This window comes from Ochotona princeps, chromosome 9 (assembly GCF_030435755.1).
Source record: "Ochotona princeps isolate mOchPri1 chromosome 9, mOchPri1.hap1, whole genome shotgun sequence".
Lineage (NCBI taxonomy): Eukaryota > Metazoa > Chordata > Mammalia > Lagomorpha > Ochotonidae > Ochotona > Ochotona princeps.
Genome location: NC_080840.1, coordinates 41,970,516 through 41,984,764, shown reverse-complemented (window position 1 = coordinate 41,984,764; position 14,249 = coordinate 41,970,516). Strand labels below are relative to the sequence as shown.

General features: G+C 39.7%; 1 protein-coding gene across 2 annotated transcripts in view; it reads left to right on the top strand.

Annotated features, from left to right (window-relative positions):
- Positions 1 to 14,249, top strand: part of ATP6V1H (ATPase H+ transporting V1 subunit H) — a 100,956-nt gene that overhangs the window by 65,347 nt on the left and 21,360 nt on the right. For both annotated transcript variants that reach the window (XM_058668629.1, XM_058668628.1), the window contains one exon: positions 417 to 518. In XM_058668629.1, the coding sequence (XP_058524612.1) occupies positions 417 to 518 (102 nt within the window). The remainder of the gene's footprint in view (positions 1 to 416; positions 519 to 14,249) is intronic.

Here is a 14,249-nt window from a genome sequence, read left to right as displayed (position 1 = left end):
GATATGTGTGCCCAGAACTCAACCTGCTCGCTTGATCATAGGCTTCTGAAAAGGTTTGCTTGACTGTTAACAGTGGGGCCTGAGGTTTACAAGTGATTCATCATGAATATGTAATTAGCAAAGATCCACTTGTAGCTTTACCGAAATAGCTTCAACTGACATTCTGGATGTTTGTCTTGAGGGAGTGAGAATGGCAGTCCCTGATATTTTGTGAATGTTTCTCATATGCATTATGATTCTCAAAGTAATAACCTGCTATATATGTATGAAAGGTCTGAAAAATGCTGATTTATATGGAATAGTGAAATTTATGGAAAAATACAGATGTCAGTTTTCAGGGATATACCTGTTATATCTATGTTGTGTTCCATAGATAAATTAGAATTTGATTTTTCCTTGGATTATGTTTGTTTCAGAATCTTGACCAAACTTCTCGAGGTATCAGATGATCCCCAGGTCTTAGCTGTGGCTGCTCATGATGTTGGAGAATATGTGCGACATTATCCAAGGGGAAAACGGTAAGAGACTGCTATTGTCCTCATTTGGCCATGTTGGAATCTCCCCCCTAAAATTCCTAAATTAAAAGCTTATCTAAAATACAGTAATTTAGCAGAGGAATGAGAGTAAATGAAATAAAAATTGCCATAATAATAGGAATTATGATACACCCACTTAAAAACAGTATAAAAACATGACTACACTTACATAAAAGCATCCTATAGTAATTGTAGAGGTCTTATGAAAAATTTTATATTAGTTATTTTATTTGATTTGTATCATTAAATGAGTAGCTATTTTTTTTTGTGAGCAGTTGTTTGTGTATTTGTTTATTTTACTCTTCTTGGTACCCACAGAGCTGAACTAGACGTTGTTCTTGACTTTAGTAGGTTCAAAGTATAAAAGGAAATTTCTGTAAAGTTACAGAAGATGCATAAAAAGGGAATTATATTTCCAAATATTGAAACATGGGAGGATATAGGCAAGATTTCACGGAGGAGGGGATATTGGTTGGCTGCATAATTTAGATTTTCTTAAATACTCATATATTACTAAAAAATGGACAGATTTGTTTTGGAAAACCAAGAAATCAAAGGGCCAATATTATAAGAGTGAAAATATTAAGTTGGGTAAAAGCCCTTTTTATTCTACTGCAAAAATACAGATAGTGTTTTGCATTGCCACTACTTAACTTTGCTAGTTGGTTCCATAAGCATCAAATTGGATTAATGATAATATTTCTTTTGTACGATGTTGATGTAAGGATTTAATGAGTTCAAACACGGTGCTTAGAATGGTGTTGATATGTACACAGTAAATAAGTATTAGCTGATTTTATGATTACTGATGGTAATTGTGTATTTTCATGCAGTTATACGAAGATACTCCAAAAAGTTCATGGAAGTTAGAGTTGAAGAGTAAATTTATCTTGGTACAAAAAAAAATTGAAGTTCTTGCATTTTAAAAAATAATATATATTCCATGAACTTTTGGAAGACAACTTGCATGTATATATTTCAGTGACTTTTTTTGCATCAAAACAGGCTTATCTTTTTTTTGAGATTGTATTTTTTTTTATTTGAAAGGCAGATTTACAGAGAGGAGAGGTAGAGAGAGAAGGTCTTCCATTCACTGGTTCACTCTCTGAATGGCCAAATTGGCCAGACTTGAACTGCTCTGAAGCTGGGAACCAGGAAACCTCTTTTGGATCTTCCATGTAGTTACAGGGTCCCAAGGACTAGGGTCATACTCAGCTGCTTTACCAGGCTAGAAACAGAGTCAGAAGTGGAGCAGCTAGAACACAAACTGGCACCAATGTGGGATACTGGCACCACCTGTGGAGGATTTGCCTGTTAGCCATGGTGCTAGCCCCAAAACAGGCTTATCTTTTTTTTTTTTATAAATAGTACTTCTGTTTTTAATTATCATTTTATGACATAGTTCCATAGTCCCTGGGATTTCCTTTATCCCCTCCCTAAATCTCTCCCCAATCAATGAGTTCCCCTATATTATTACTATAGTATAGTTCTTCATACACAGTCATATTTCCATCATTGCGGGCATGGACAATGGTAGAGAGTTCAGCATCCTATTGTCAAGTTATAGTAAACAGAAGTCCATCTTTGGGAGTCCATCTAGAGGTAGAGATGCATACTGCATTGTATCCTCACATCTGGATATGACAGTCTCCATTACACTGTTACTATACATCCCCTTAAGTGAAAACCCACAATACAAAATCAACAACAGAAAAAAAAAAGAAATCAACAACACCACGAGGTTGAATAATATGCTACTGGATGACTGATGTGTTGCTGAAGAAATGAAAAAGAAAAGAGTCTTCTTGAAGAAAATGATGCTACTGTATGATTTATGAGTCAGTGAAGAATTTAATGAGAAGAAAGTGTTTTGAAGAGGTGCAACTAACAACAACAAAAACAAAGCACCAAAATCCGTGCGATATAGTTTTGGCTGATCTTTGTTGGTGAAATGTGTCTCCTGTAGGCAACAAATAGATGGATTTTGTTTTTTAATCCGGTCTACTAATCTATGACGTTTGATTGATGAGTTTAAGCCTTTTACTTTCAGGGTTAATATGTTTGGGTGTTAATTTGGCCCTGTCATTTTAGGAATGGGTTGTTCATTGATTTAGTCTTCTGTTGTCATTTTACTGGGCTGTTCTTCCCATTTGCCTTTGGTTTTTTTTTTTTTTTTTTTACTTTGGAATACTTTATACTTAGTTGGCAGGAGCATTATATGTATTCAAATAAATGTGTGTTTAGCGGTTTCCTCTATATTGGTATTTTCCATGTATTTTTTTTAATTAATTATTTTGCATTATGTGACAGTTTCATAGGCTCTGGGAATCCCCCCACCCCTCCCCACGCCCCTCCCCCCTGGTGGATTCCTCCACCTTGATGTAGTATTACAGTTCAAATTCAATCAAGATTCTTTCCTTGCAAACGTATACCAAGCATAGAGTCCAGCTACTTATTGTCCAGATGGGTTGAACAGTTTCTTGGGGAGACCATTTCTGGTCCAAAGTTAGAGCTGGTAGAATATCATCCCAGTCAATTAAGAGTCCCAATATAACATCAACAGCAATTTGCAACATTATGGAATTGACATGGTTTTGAGTAACCAGTATGTTAAAAAAAAAAAAAAAAGCAAGTTCTTAACCACAACCTATGATTAGCTCATTGACATTTCAATTTTAGTTTATATACAGGACCGGCTGCTATATACCTTAAAATGGCTATAAGGTACCATTCAGCTGTCTCGTGTCTATGTCATGTGCGTGGAGCAGGGGGGCACTCCAGAGTGGAGCAGGTGGTTAGGAGGTAGCTTGGATCGCAACCATGAAGACTCCCAGACATTCACCACAAACTATGAATACGAGCAACAAGGACTATATCCCAACTGCCAAGGAGGCCACAGGGAATTGGATGCCCTCGGAGGCCGAGTACTCTGAGGTCACCCACCCCCAACCGGAGCTTCCACAGGGGATGAAAGAAGTCCAAACACTACCGTGCAGAAACCAACGTCATCGGAAAGACAACCAGAAGCCCTGAGCGGTCCACAGAAACAGAAGAACAATAAACGTCCTTCGGGACCAGGGAGGAGAGCTTTCTCTGGTCTGAGCCTGGCTCCACCTCTGGACCCCCACCCTCCGTTGCAATGACCATCGGGATCACTCCGAAAACCCCTCATAGCAAACAAACAATCATACAAACTAAAAAAACCTAAAATAAATAGACAAATAACAAAAAGTAGAGCTTGGAATCTGACAGGAAAGAGCTGGCATGGATTGGCTCATGCCTCGCTGGGTGGGATACAAAGATTAGTCACTCCTCACCATGGTGTTGAGGATTTTCCTGCACTCCCCCCCGCCCCCCAAAAAATGTTCTGCACCTTAATTGTCGACAAATGTCTTGTTAGAGTTACAAGCCAGTCTAGATTATCCTAAAATCTACCAAGATCAGCAAAATTATACTTCAACACAACAAATGGCCTTTGGTTTTGGTGGGCACTTTTCTTCTCTGTCAAGTGAACATCTTGAAGTATCATTTGTAGGGCAGGTTTGGAAGAGGCAAATTCTTTTAACTTTTCTTTACTGTGGAAGAATTTTATTTGATTTTCAAAGACAAAGGAAAGTTTTGCTGGGTTCTTTATCCTGGGCCAACAGATTTTTTTTTTTAGGATCTGGAATATGTCCCTGCATTCTCTTGACTGTAGAGTTTCCTGTGAGAGGTCTCCTGTGAGTTTAATTAGCATTCCTTTAAATGTCAGTTGATTTTTTTTTCATGTGTACATTTAAGGATCTTTTTATTATGTTCGATTGAAGAGAGCTTAATTATGATGTGTTGTGGTGAAGACTGCTTTTGGTCAACCCTGGTGGGAATTCTGTGGCCCTCCTGCATTTTGTTTCCCAATTGTTTGTCTAGATTAGGGAAATTTTCCCTTATTATTTCATCAAATACATTTGTAAACCCAGCTTCTCTTTCCGTACCTCCTGGGACTCCTATAACTCTTATATGTGGCCTTTTAATAGTGTCTTTCAATTCTTGAATACTTTTTTTAGCCTGATCCTGCTCTGCTTCAAGCTTTTTGTTTGTTTCCCCCTGGTGACAGGAAATACCTTCTAATTTTGAGATTCTTCTGCCTCCTTTATTCTATTTTGGACTCTTCTCTGTACTTTTGATTTGCTCCACTGTATTCTTGATTTTTGATATCAGTTTTCATTTGATTAATTTCCAGTGTGACATATTCCTTGAATTCCTTGAATGTCTGCTGTATGTGCTTCTTGTTGTTCAAAAGTTTTATAACAAGAGTTTTGAATTCTGTATTCTCCTTTGTCTGGATGTCTTCTTCAGTGAACTCTGAGATTGGCAAAGGGTTTTGCTCCTTTGCAGGGGAGTCCTCAATAATATTCATTGTGCCTCTGTCTCTGTTGCTCTTGGTCATTGTATTTCTCGTTATCAGATTCTTCTCCTTTGGGCAGGTTTCTTATTGCATTTGGTACATGGCTCTTTGTTTGCAATCAGTTGTGCCACTCCCTCCAGTGAGTTCCAGGTCTGGGTTCTTATGTTAGATTTCCACAAGGAACTCTGTAGCCCCAACTCCTGGCTCACCACTCTCCACCTCCTGTGATACCGTGCTGAGGTTGCACCGTTGTCTCTGCAACCTTTCTCCCACTTCTGGTTGGAATAGGTCCCAGGATTAAAGAGACACCAAGGTGTCCTATATAGTTAGTTTGTTGTTGGTGCTGATCTTGTCTAAACCTGTTGGACGTTAGGTCTGAAGGCCACACGGACCTATTTTGACCCGTAGGATGCCATAGATAGAATTATTTTCCTATGGGACCAGTGCAATGCACTGAGCTCAGTGAGTTCTTGTGAAACTCAGCCTATGCACAGCTCCCTTTTGTCCCTGTAGTCTTACATTCTTTGCCACACTGTACAAAATGGCACCTAATGTGCCACAGCTAGAGTTCTTGATCTGCTGGCCATCAGGTCTGAGAGATACCTGGACCTGTCTTTGGTGGAACCTGTAGGATGCCACGGTGTTGCAGTTTGCTGAGCCAGGAATGAGTTCACTCCCAGCTCAATGCATGTGCAGTCCTGCCCCATAGCCCTTGCCTCCTTAAACGAAATGGCGCCCAATTCAGCTCTAGGGAACCTGCAAATGGAAGATCCTCTCTATAATTCTGCCTTTCAAATAAAAATAAATTTTAAAAAAGTGTTGATTAGTGGTTTGCCCTAGTGATTAAGTTACCCACATTCTGTGTGGATGTGCCTGAGTTCCCCCCTCTGGCTCCTAATTGCAGGTTGGTGCTAAGGTGCAATGAGGCTTCCAGCAGGAAGCAGTGAGGGCTCAACTAGCTGGGTTCCTGCCACCCACCTGGGCGACTTAGATAGAATTCCTGGTTACTGGCCTGGCCTTGGCCTTCCATCAATCATTGTAGGCATTTGGGGAACAAACTTGCAGATGAGAGTTGTCTGTCTGTCCCTCTGCCTCTCAAATAAAGAGAAACAAAAAGATGAAAACAGAAGAGGAAACATGACTTTTCCGGTGTGAACCCGCAGGCAGGCACAAAACAAGGGCTACCAAGAGGTAAAAGGGGTCTAGTCAAAGCTAAAACATTTTGCTCAAGAACAGTGATTATCACAAGAGATTCCTGAGGCATGTTTTGCTTGTTGACTTTATGGAAGGCGGAAGAAAAATGGCATCTGCTTACTGTAAAGGAGTTTTGTATTAGCAGAGAAATAACCCGGAAAACTACCTCTCTGTCGCAGTTCCTGCTCATTCCCCTCAACAGAGGCAATTTTACGGGAGTTTTGATGAGAAACCAGAAAGCATCCACATTGTTTTTCTGATTTGGTTCCTTCTCGCTTGTATTTTAAAGTATCTTGAAAGAGCATTGTAGTTAATAATGTAAAAAGGACAGCAATGGCATTGTGAAAGTCCCAGAATCCTTAGTGTCTTAGGATTGGACTAAATAGCTGGCATCATAGCTTTAAAAAGTGTCTTGATGTTGGCAGAAATTATGAGAAACAAGGTTTCTGTGCTTTATATTTATTCCATTTTCTGTGCATGTTTTGAGATTTCCTCACAGATAAAATAGCACAAAGTTCCAAAATCCTGAAAGTAAAAAGCTTATTGAAGAACTTAACCTCTTGGTACTGACTCACAGTTGACGTTTCGTACCAGCTGGTGTTTCACACAGTTCTTTTGGATCCTCACCATATACCTGCTCTGCCTGACAAGAACCTGACTGCCTTTGTACCATCGCCTTTCTTCCCTCTCCTTTACTATTTCCCCCTACACAGGATTACCTCTCATTCCAACCTTTACTTTTTCTAGACTGCTTGCAACATCTGTGGCAGTTAGTCCTCAGTACCCTTCCATATAATAGTCTATCTTACTTATTTTGGCCTGAACCTCTGGCTGTGCTACTCCACCGTGTATTTCCGTTGTAGACAGGTATATTCATCTTAACCTTGGCGACCCTCACCACTTGTCTTAGGTAACTTTCCTGTGTAATGTCTTGCTCCTTCATTTCTAATTGTGTAGCAGTTTGAAGACTGTCCTTAAATCTTGTTGAACAGAGCTGTTGTTTTCTCTCTGAGTTACAAGTTTTTGTTGTTTTGTTTTTGTTTTCTTTGGCCAAACTTAATAAATGGGTCTTCTGTGGATTTACAGATCAACAATTTGAAATTGTTGGAAAAGATTAATTAACTAAATTTTAATTGTTTAACTAAATTATGGTTCAAATTAGTTATAACTCTCATGACAGTTATAGGAACTATTTGTGATTATTTGAAAAAAAGGATCTGAAACAGACATTCTTGAATTGAGATCTACCCTTGGGTTCTTTTGTTGCTTTATTTTGGTATTATTTTTTGGTATTTATTTATTGAGTTGGTTGGTTCATTTTTTTGCTTTCTTGCTGCTTGGTGAGACAATGTCAGTAACTGCTCTCAGCAAGAATAGCTGCAGGAGTTTGAGTCTCTGCCAGAAGGTTTGGAATGCTGAGGTCCTGTGTGGACCTAGGAGACCTCTCAATAGTGTTTTCTTCAGCACTCCATCAGACCTTTGTTGACTAGACCATTCTGAGTAAGATCGAGAACACAGGGCTGTTACGTGTTGTGAGGTATCATCAGAAGGAGTTCGAGGTTGTTCTTTGGTTGTAACTAGTAGTACGAAAGCATTTCTTTGTATTTGGTTTTGGCTTTTGGATACTATTTTCCACTAGAGCCCTCATTGATTATTTTCCTTACAAATGAAAGAATCTTCAGACTTCAAAAATGAAAACTCTCCACAATATGCTCATTTTCACAAGTCAGTCGAATTGGAGACTGACATGTGTAACGTGATAGGTTTAATTTATGATCGTCATGATGCCACTTCATCCTTTAAATCAATGCAACTAATCTTTCTAAACCTTGTAATCAAGAAGCTGTCTCATGCATCACATGCTGACAGAGCCATCAATGACCCTGCTGTTACATGATAATAATGCATTCTGTCATTGAACTTTAATTTTGGGCTCCTATTCAAGACCATGACACACATTTGATTGAAAAGGAAGAGTGTTGTATTCTCTATGCCTTTTCTCCAGTAGCATTCAGTACTTCTATTTTGATATGTTTCTGCTCTATTTCAACACTTCAGGTTAGTAGGCACATTGTGGACTTCCACTTCAGTTGGTGGCATAATCTCTGTATCTACATAGCAGTAACTGCTGTGAGTAATTTGTTTCTGTCAGCACTGGAGTTGAACTAACTGCTCCCAGTACAAATTATGTCATCTTCATGTAGGCACAGTATATGTGCTGATAACTAGTTGTTACCACCAGGACCAGTATAGCATCACACAGTGGTGTGATTACACTAGCTTCCTGTGTTCAAATCCCAGCTCTGCCACTTAGTAACATTGTGACCTTCGGCATGTCATCTTAAATACTCTGTGCCTCAGATACCACATATTATATTCCTATCCATTGTTTTCCTTAATCTCTCAGATTTGACTCAGCCTGCAGATTTACATTTGATAGCTTGAAGTTCTGTTCATTCTTGTTTTAATATTTCTGTACTTTTAATTCATTTATTTGAGAGAGAAGCAGATAGGAAGACAAATCTCCCATCTGCTGGTTTATTTCCCAAATGACCACTCCAGCTGGGCCATGGTTGGGCTGAATCCAGAATCTGGGCCCTAGTCCAGGGCTCCTTCATGGTGTAAGGAGCTCAGTTATTTGAGCCATCTCCACTGTGTGCCATGCTCTGGAGTTGGGTTTGGATACAGTTTGGAACTGCTTAGCTGGTGTCTTAACCACTAGGTTGTGTGTCTTTATTTTCATTCCTGCTTTCTTAGTTCAAAGAAATACATCTGATCAATTAATATTTTTGTAAATTCATGTGGAAAGAAATTAATACCACAGTTAATTGCCCTCAAGCTGCAAATTTAGTAATTGTTCATAAATAGCATAGAAATAAACCGTAAACACATTTATCCTATCAATTATGTTGGCTAACTGAGTTCTTATAAAGCATTTATAGCCTTGAGATGGTAGCATGATTCCAAGAGATGAATAAATTCATAATTGAGTTTTCTATGTGAATGTAAACAAATCCCTCATTACTTTTTCTTCAGCAAGCACACAGTGCCTGAGGCTCCAGACACATGTCCTACTCTTTGATGACCAGTCCCCAGTGGTTCTCTGGAAGGAATGCACCCTGCTCTGCATATCTCAGTAATTACCACAGGTCTGGTGTAGTGAATATTGTTCCAGCTGCTGAACCTATGTGTTTTTCTTTTATTATTATTACTTCATTTTATGACCATTTCATAGGCTCTGGGATTCCCGAGCCCCCTCCCCAAACCTTCCCCCCATATTGAATTCCTCCATTTTGTTACAGTAGTACAGTTAGTTCGTAACCAGTCATGATTTCTTCATTGCGGGTGTGGACCATACGGAGAGTCCAGCATCTTACTGTCCAGATAAATTCAACAGTTTCATTGGGAGACCATCCTTGTCTGAAAGTAGAGCTGGCAAAATATCATCCCCTCCAGTAAGATGCTACTACACAACTTAAGCAACAGGAAGAAACATGGAAATTAACAACAACATGAAGTTAATTAACATGGTATTGAGTGACCAATATGTTAGAGAATGCAAGTTCTTAACCACATCCTGTAACTACTTTCTTGACATCTCAATTTTAGTTTTAGGAGGGGTGTGCAGAGAAATCTTCAATACCTTAATGAGGAGTGACAAGCTGACTTTTTCCTGTCTGTTCTAGGCTTTCCTTATTGCTATCTGTTTGTCTATCTGATCTAATTTTGGGGGCTCTGAAGCAACCCTAATGGTCATTGCAAGAGAGGATGGAGAGCCAAAGTTGGATAAGGACCAGAGAAAGCTCCTTTCCTGAGTACCAACGGAAGTTTACTGTTCTTCAGTTTCTGAGGACTGCTCAAGGCTCCTGGCTATTGTTCTGATGACGTTAGATCCTGTGAGGAAGGATCTGGGTTTCTTTCATCTCATGTGGGAGATCTGATAGGGAATGGTTGACCTGAGAGTTCTTGGCCTATGAGAGCACTCCAATTCCCTGTGATCTCCTTGGCGGTTGGGTTATAGTCCTTGGTGCCCATACTGATAGTCCTTGGTGAGGTACCAGGAGTCTCCAGGGTTAGGATACAAGTCTTCTCCTATTCTCCTTGAACCTGTGTTTTGACACCATGGGGTCTCATTGGGTTATACAGCTGCCAATACAGCTCTCTTTCTGTCATGGCCTGAGCTCAGCAAATCTAATGTAGTTTTCCCAGCCTTCCAGTAGAAATGAGTGAAGAAGAGAAGCAGTGAGAGCAGACTTGAGAAGCAATAGCATTCTGGTAAATGGGTGCAGGCAGAGTAAACTTCAAGGTCTCGTCCTGGCCAGAACAGCGCCCTTACTGGGAAACTTTAATCAGTACCCTGATTTTGATTACTATTCAGCCTTCAAGTAAGGCTTTTATACTTGATCTTAGCCAAAAGGCCAAGAAGTGATCAAGTAAGGCTTTTGAAAATTTCTTTTTAAGTTTAATTTTAAAAAATATATATTTGTTTTTGAAAGAGAGAGAGAGAGAGAGAGAGAGAGAGACCTTACATCCACTGGTTCACTCCACAGATGGCTGAAATGCAGGAATGGGCCAGGCTGAAATCAGGAGTCAGGAGCTTCATTCATTTTTGCAACATGGCAGGGGCCCAGATACTTGGTCCAACTTCTGTTTTTTTCCAGGCCATTAGCAGGGAGCCAGTACAGGTCTTGCAGAGCTGAGCCACTGCAGAATGCTGGGCTGATTTTTGATCCAGACTGGTCATATGGGTTCTGAATCTACAGAAGAACTGATTTGACTGACCTGTTTTTTCCAGCATGTTCTGGTGTGATGCACTATTCTATAGATGGTAGAAACCTTCCATCCTGCATCTGTGGGAAGAGGCAGAGCACCCCTCCCCATTGGTAGGTTTTCTATGAGCCTAGAAGTGGAAATGGTTTCACGATGCCATCCCCCAGGTCCCAGGTGAGAGGAAGCACATTCTGGGGAAGGGATTTTCTTGACAGTTAGGTGGATGGGATTATGTAGGGTGTGGAAGGTGTATCTTCCAACTGGTGACCCTAAACTAATTACCTACCTATCCCATTCCATTCCCCACTCAAGAGATTTTCAATCCTTAATCTTAAAAGTTGGTGAAGGATGCAGATTTCCCACATGGTTTATAATTATTTACTGCTGATTAGAGGCATAGACCTTGCTTGTCTCTGGGTTCAGAAATCTCTCCCTCTATCATCTAAAGGATCCATATGACAGGCTAGAAAATTTCTGGTCCATGCCAATGGCTATGTCTCTCCATATGGTCCTTCTTAGCTTGAGAAGTAGTTGGACTCTGAAATAGACAAGTTTCTTTTTTTTTTTTTTTAAATCAATAACCATGAGTAAAATTGGAAAGAAACAAGTTCCAAGTAGAGTGCTCTTTAAGAAGGGAAGATTAAATTTTGTTATTTCCAAAACCCTTAGTGTTGATAAATAACCCTTGTTCATTTTGTGAAACTGCCTAGTCTGAGTGTGAAGTGAACACATTACCATTAGACTAGAGATGACATCTTCCATTAATCATGCACAGGCTGTAGTAAACCAATCGAAGACCTCAAATACCTCTTCAAAGGGCAAAAAGATAAGCATAGCCTTTGCTTTTGTCACATCAATGCTGCTGCGCTTTAAGACAGACTTGTTTTACCTGCCTCTTGTCTTGATACAATAATGACAAACACAGCAGCAGACTGGGGCTAGGCAGTGGGGCCTGAATGCTGTCAAGGAACTCATGCCTGTTTGCAAATACAGACTTTGATATCACATTTGTATTTCTCTTTCCTTTATACAAATCTGTATTAGCGTATTCAGAAAATATTGAATTGTTTGATAGCAGAAGAGACTTTATATCCACCAAGCCTAATTTTTAAAATAAATTCATAGTTATGATGAGTAGTTGTTTCTCCTTATAGGAAATTTGAAAAATTCAAAAAAGCAATGAAACTATTAATGTCACAAATCCTGAGATAGAAAATTATGACAATCTATTTTCTTCATGCATTTATGTATTTGTTTTTCTTCAAGAACATTTATAACCATTTCCCTGCTACTTTTTGTTTATGTGATATTGCTTCCATAATTTTAGAAATACATTCTGCATGGATTTTTAAAAATGCAACTAATTTTGGGCAGATATTAGTATAGTGTTTAGGACACCATATTGGAGTGCTTGGTTTCAAGTGCTAGCCCTGTTCCCCAGCTCCCTCCTAGTATACACTTGGGAGGCTTGAGGCATTGGCTTAGGTAGTTGTGTCTCTGCCACCTATGTCAGAGACCTGAATTGAGTTCCTAATGTGACGTTGGCCTACTGAAACTCAGATTGCTGCAGGCACTTGGGAAGTGAACCAACCAATTGTTAGAAGTCTGTCTCTCTTTCTGCCTTTGAAACAAAAATAAAATTTAAAAAAATAAAACCGTTAAGAAACAGATCAAACACCACTTAGAAATATAGATATAATGCTGATACTGGCATTTTTGTATATATGCTGGGCATAGTGTTAAATGCTTCACTATTTTTATATTACGTAATTTTCAAAACAAATATGCTTACTTTTTAGAACTCAGTAGAAAAGTGGTTTTTTTTTTTGACATTTTTCAAAACTTTTTTTTTTTTAAAGATTTATTCAGTTTATTACAAAGTCAGATATACAGAGACGAGGAGAGACAGAGAGGAAGATCTTCCGTCCGATGATTCACTCCCCAAGTGAGCCGCAATGGCCGGGGTGCGCCGACCCAAAGCTAGGAGCCAGGAACTTCTTCCGGGTCTCCCACGCGGATGCAGGGTCCGAATGCATCGGGCCGTCCTCGACCGCTTTCCCAGGCCACAAGCAGGGAGCTGGATGGGAAGTGGAGCTGCCGGGATTAGAACCGGCGCCCATATGGGATCCCGGGGCATTCAAGACGAGGACTTTAGTTGCCAGGCCATGCCACGCCACGGGCCCAAGAAGCAAGTTTTATACTATCTTTTTTTGTGTAAGATTTTATTTATTTTTGTTGGAAGCTCAGACATACAGAGAGGAGGAAGAGACAGAGAGGAAGATCTTTTGTCCACTGATTCACTCCCCAAGTGGCTGCAATGACTGGAGTTGAGCCAGTCCGCAGCCAGGAGCCAGAAGAATCTTTCATGTCTCCCACGTGGGTGCAGGGTCCCAAGGCTTGGGCCATCCTTGACTGCTTTCCCAGGCCACAGGCAGAGACCTGGGTTGGAAGCAGGGCTCCCGGGATTAGAACCGGTGCCCATATGGGATCCCGGTGTATTCAAGGCGAGGTCTTTAGCCATTATGCTACTGTGCCAAGCCCCACATTATCTTTTCATAGTATTTCCAACTAGGAACTTTTTTTAAACAATTATATCATTATGCTTATTTTTTACGCGTTCACTTTCAAACTTCATGTACTGCTCTCTACCTTGAGTCTGGCAGTCTGACAGAGATGGGGTGGTCTTGCCCCACTGGAACTCATTGCTGTGAAATAAAAAGAAGTTTCTCATCTTCTTAGTCCAGACACAAGAACCAGGTGCTTTTATATCATAAATATGTTCTGTATCATACTATAGATATGTTCCACACATATAAATATGTTCTATATAAAGGACAAATAAAAGGTGAGAAAAGAATCTTCCAGGTGGTAGATTATAAAAAGATACTAATTGATGATTTAATTTAGAACTTATTTATTAGCTACTATAAAAAATATCCTTGCTAAACGTATTTCCTTTTTTCTTTTCTTTAAGATTTTTAAAGATTTATATAGTTATTTGAAAGGCAGAGTGAAAGAGAGAAAGTGACTTGGAAAGATCCTCCATCTGCTGGTTTGCTCTCCAAATGGCCCCCATTGCCAAGGCTGGGGCCAGGTGGGAATTAGGTGCCAGGAGCTCCTTCTGGGTCTCCCACATGGGTGCAGGAGCCCAACTTGGGCCATCTTCTGCTTTTGCAGATGCATTAGCAAGGAACTATACTGAAAGCAGAATACATAGATCACAAATTGGCGCTCGTATTGCAGATAGTGGCTTAAGATGCTATATCATAATACCAGATGCTTGCTAACTATATATTTCAAAGCAACTGGAGTTGATAGTGTATTAACCTTTAAAGACTAGATACATTATGCATGATGAACAATTT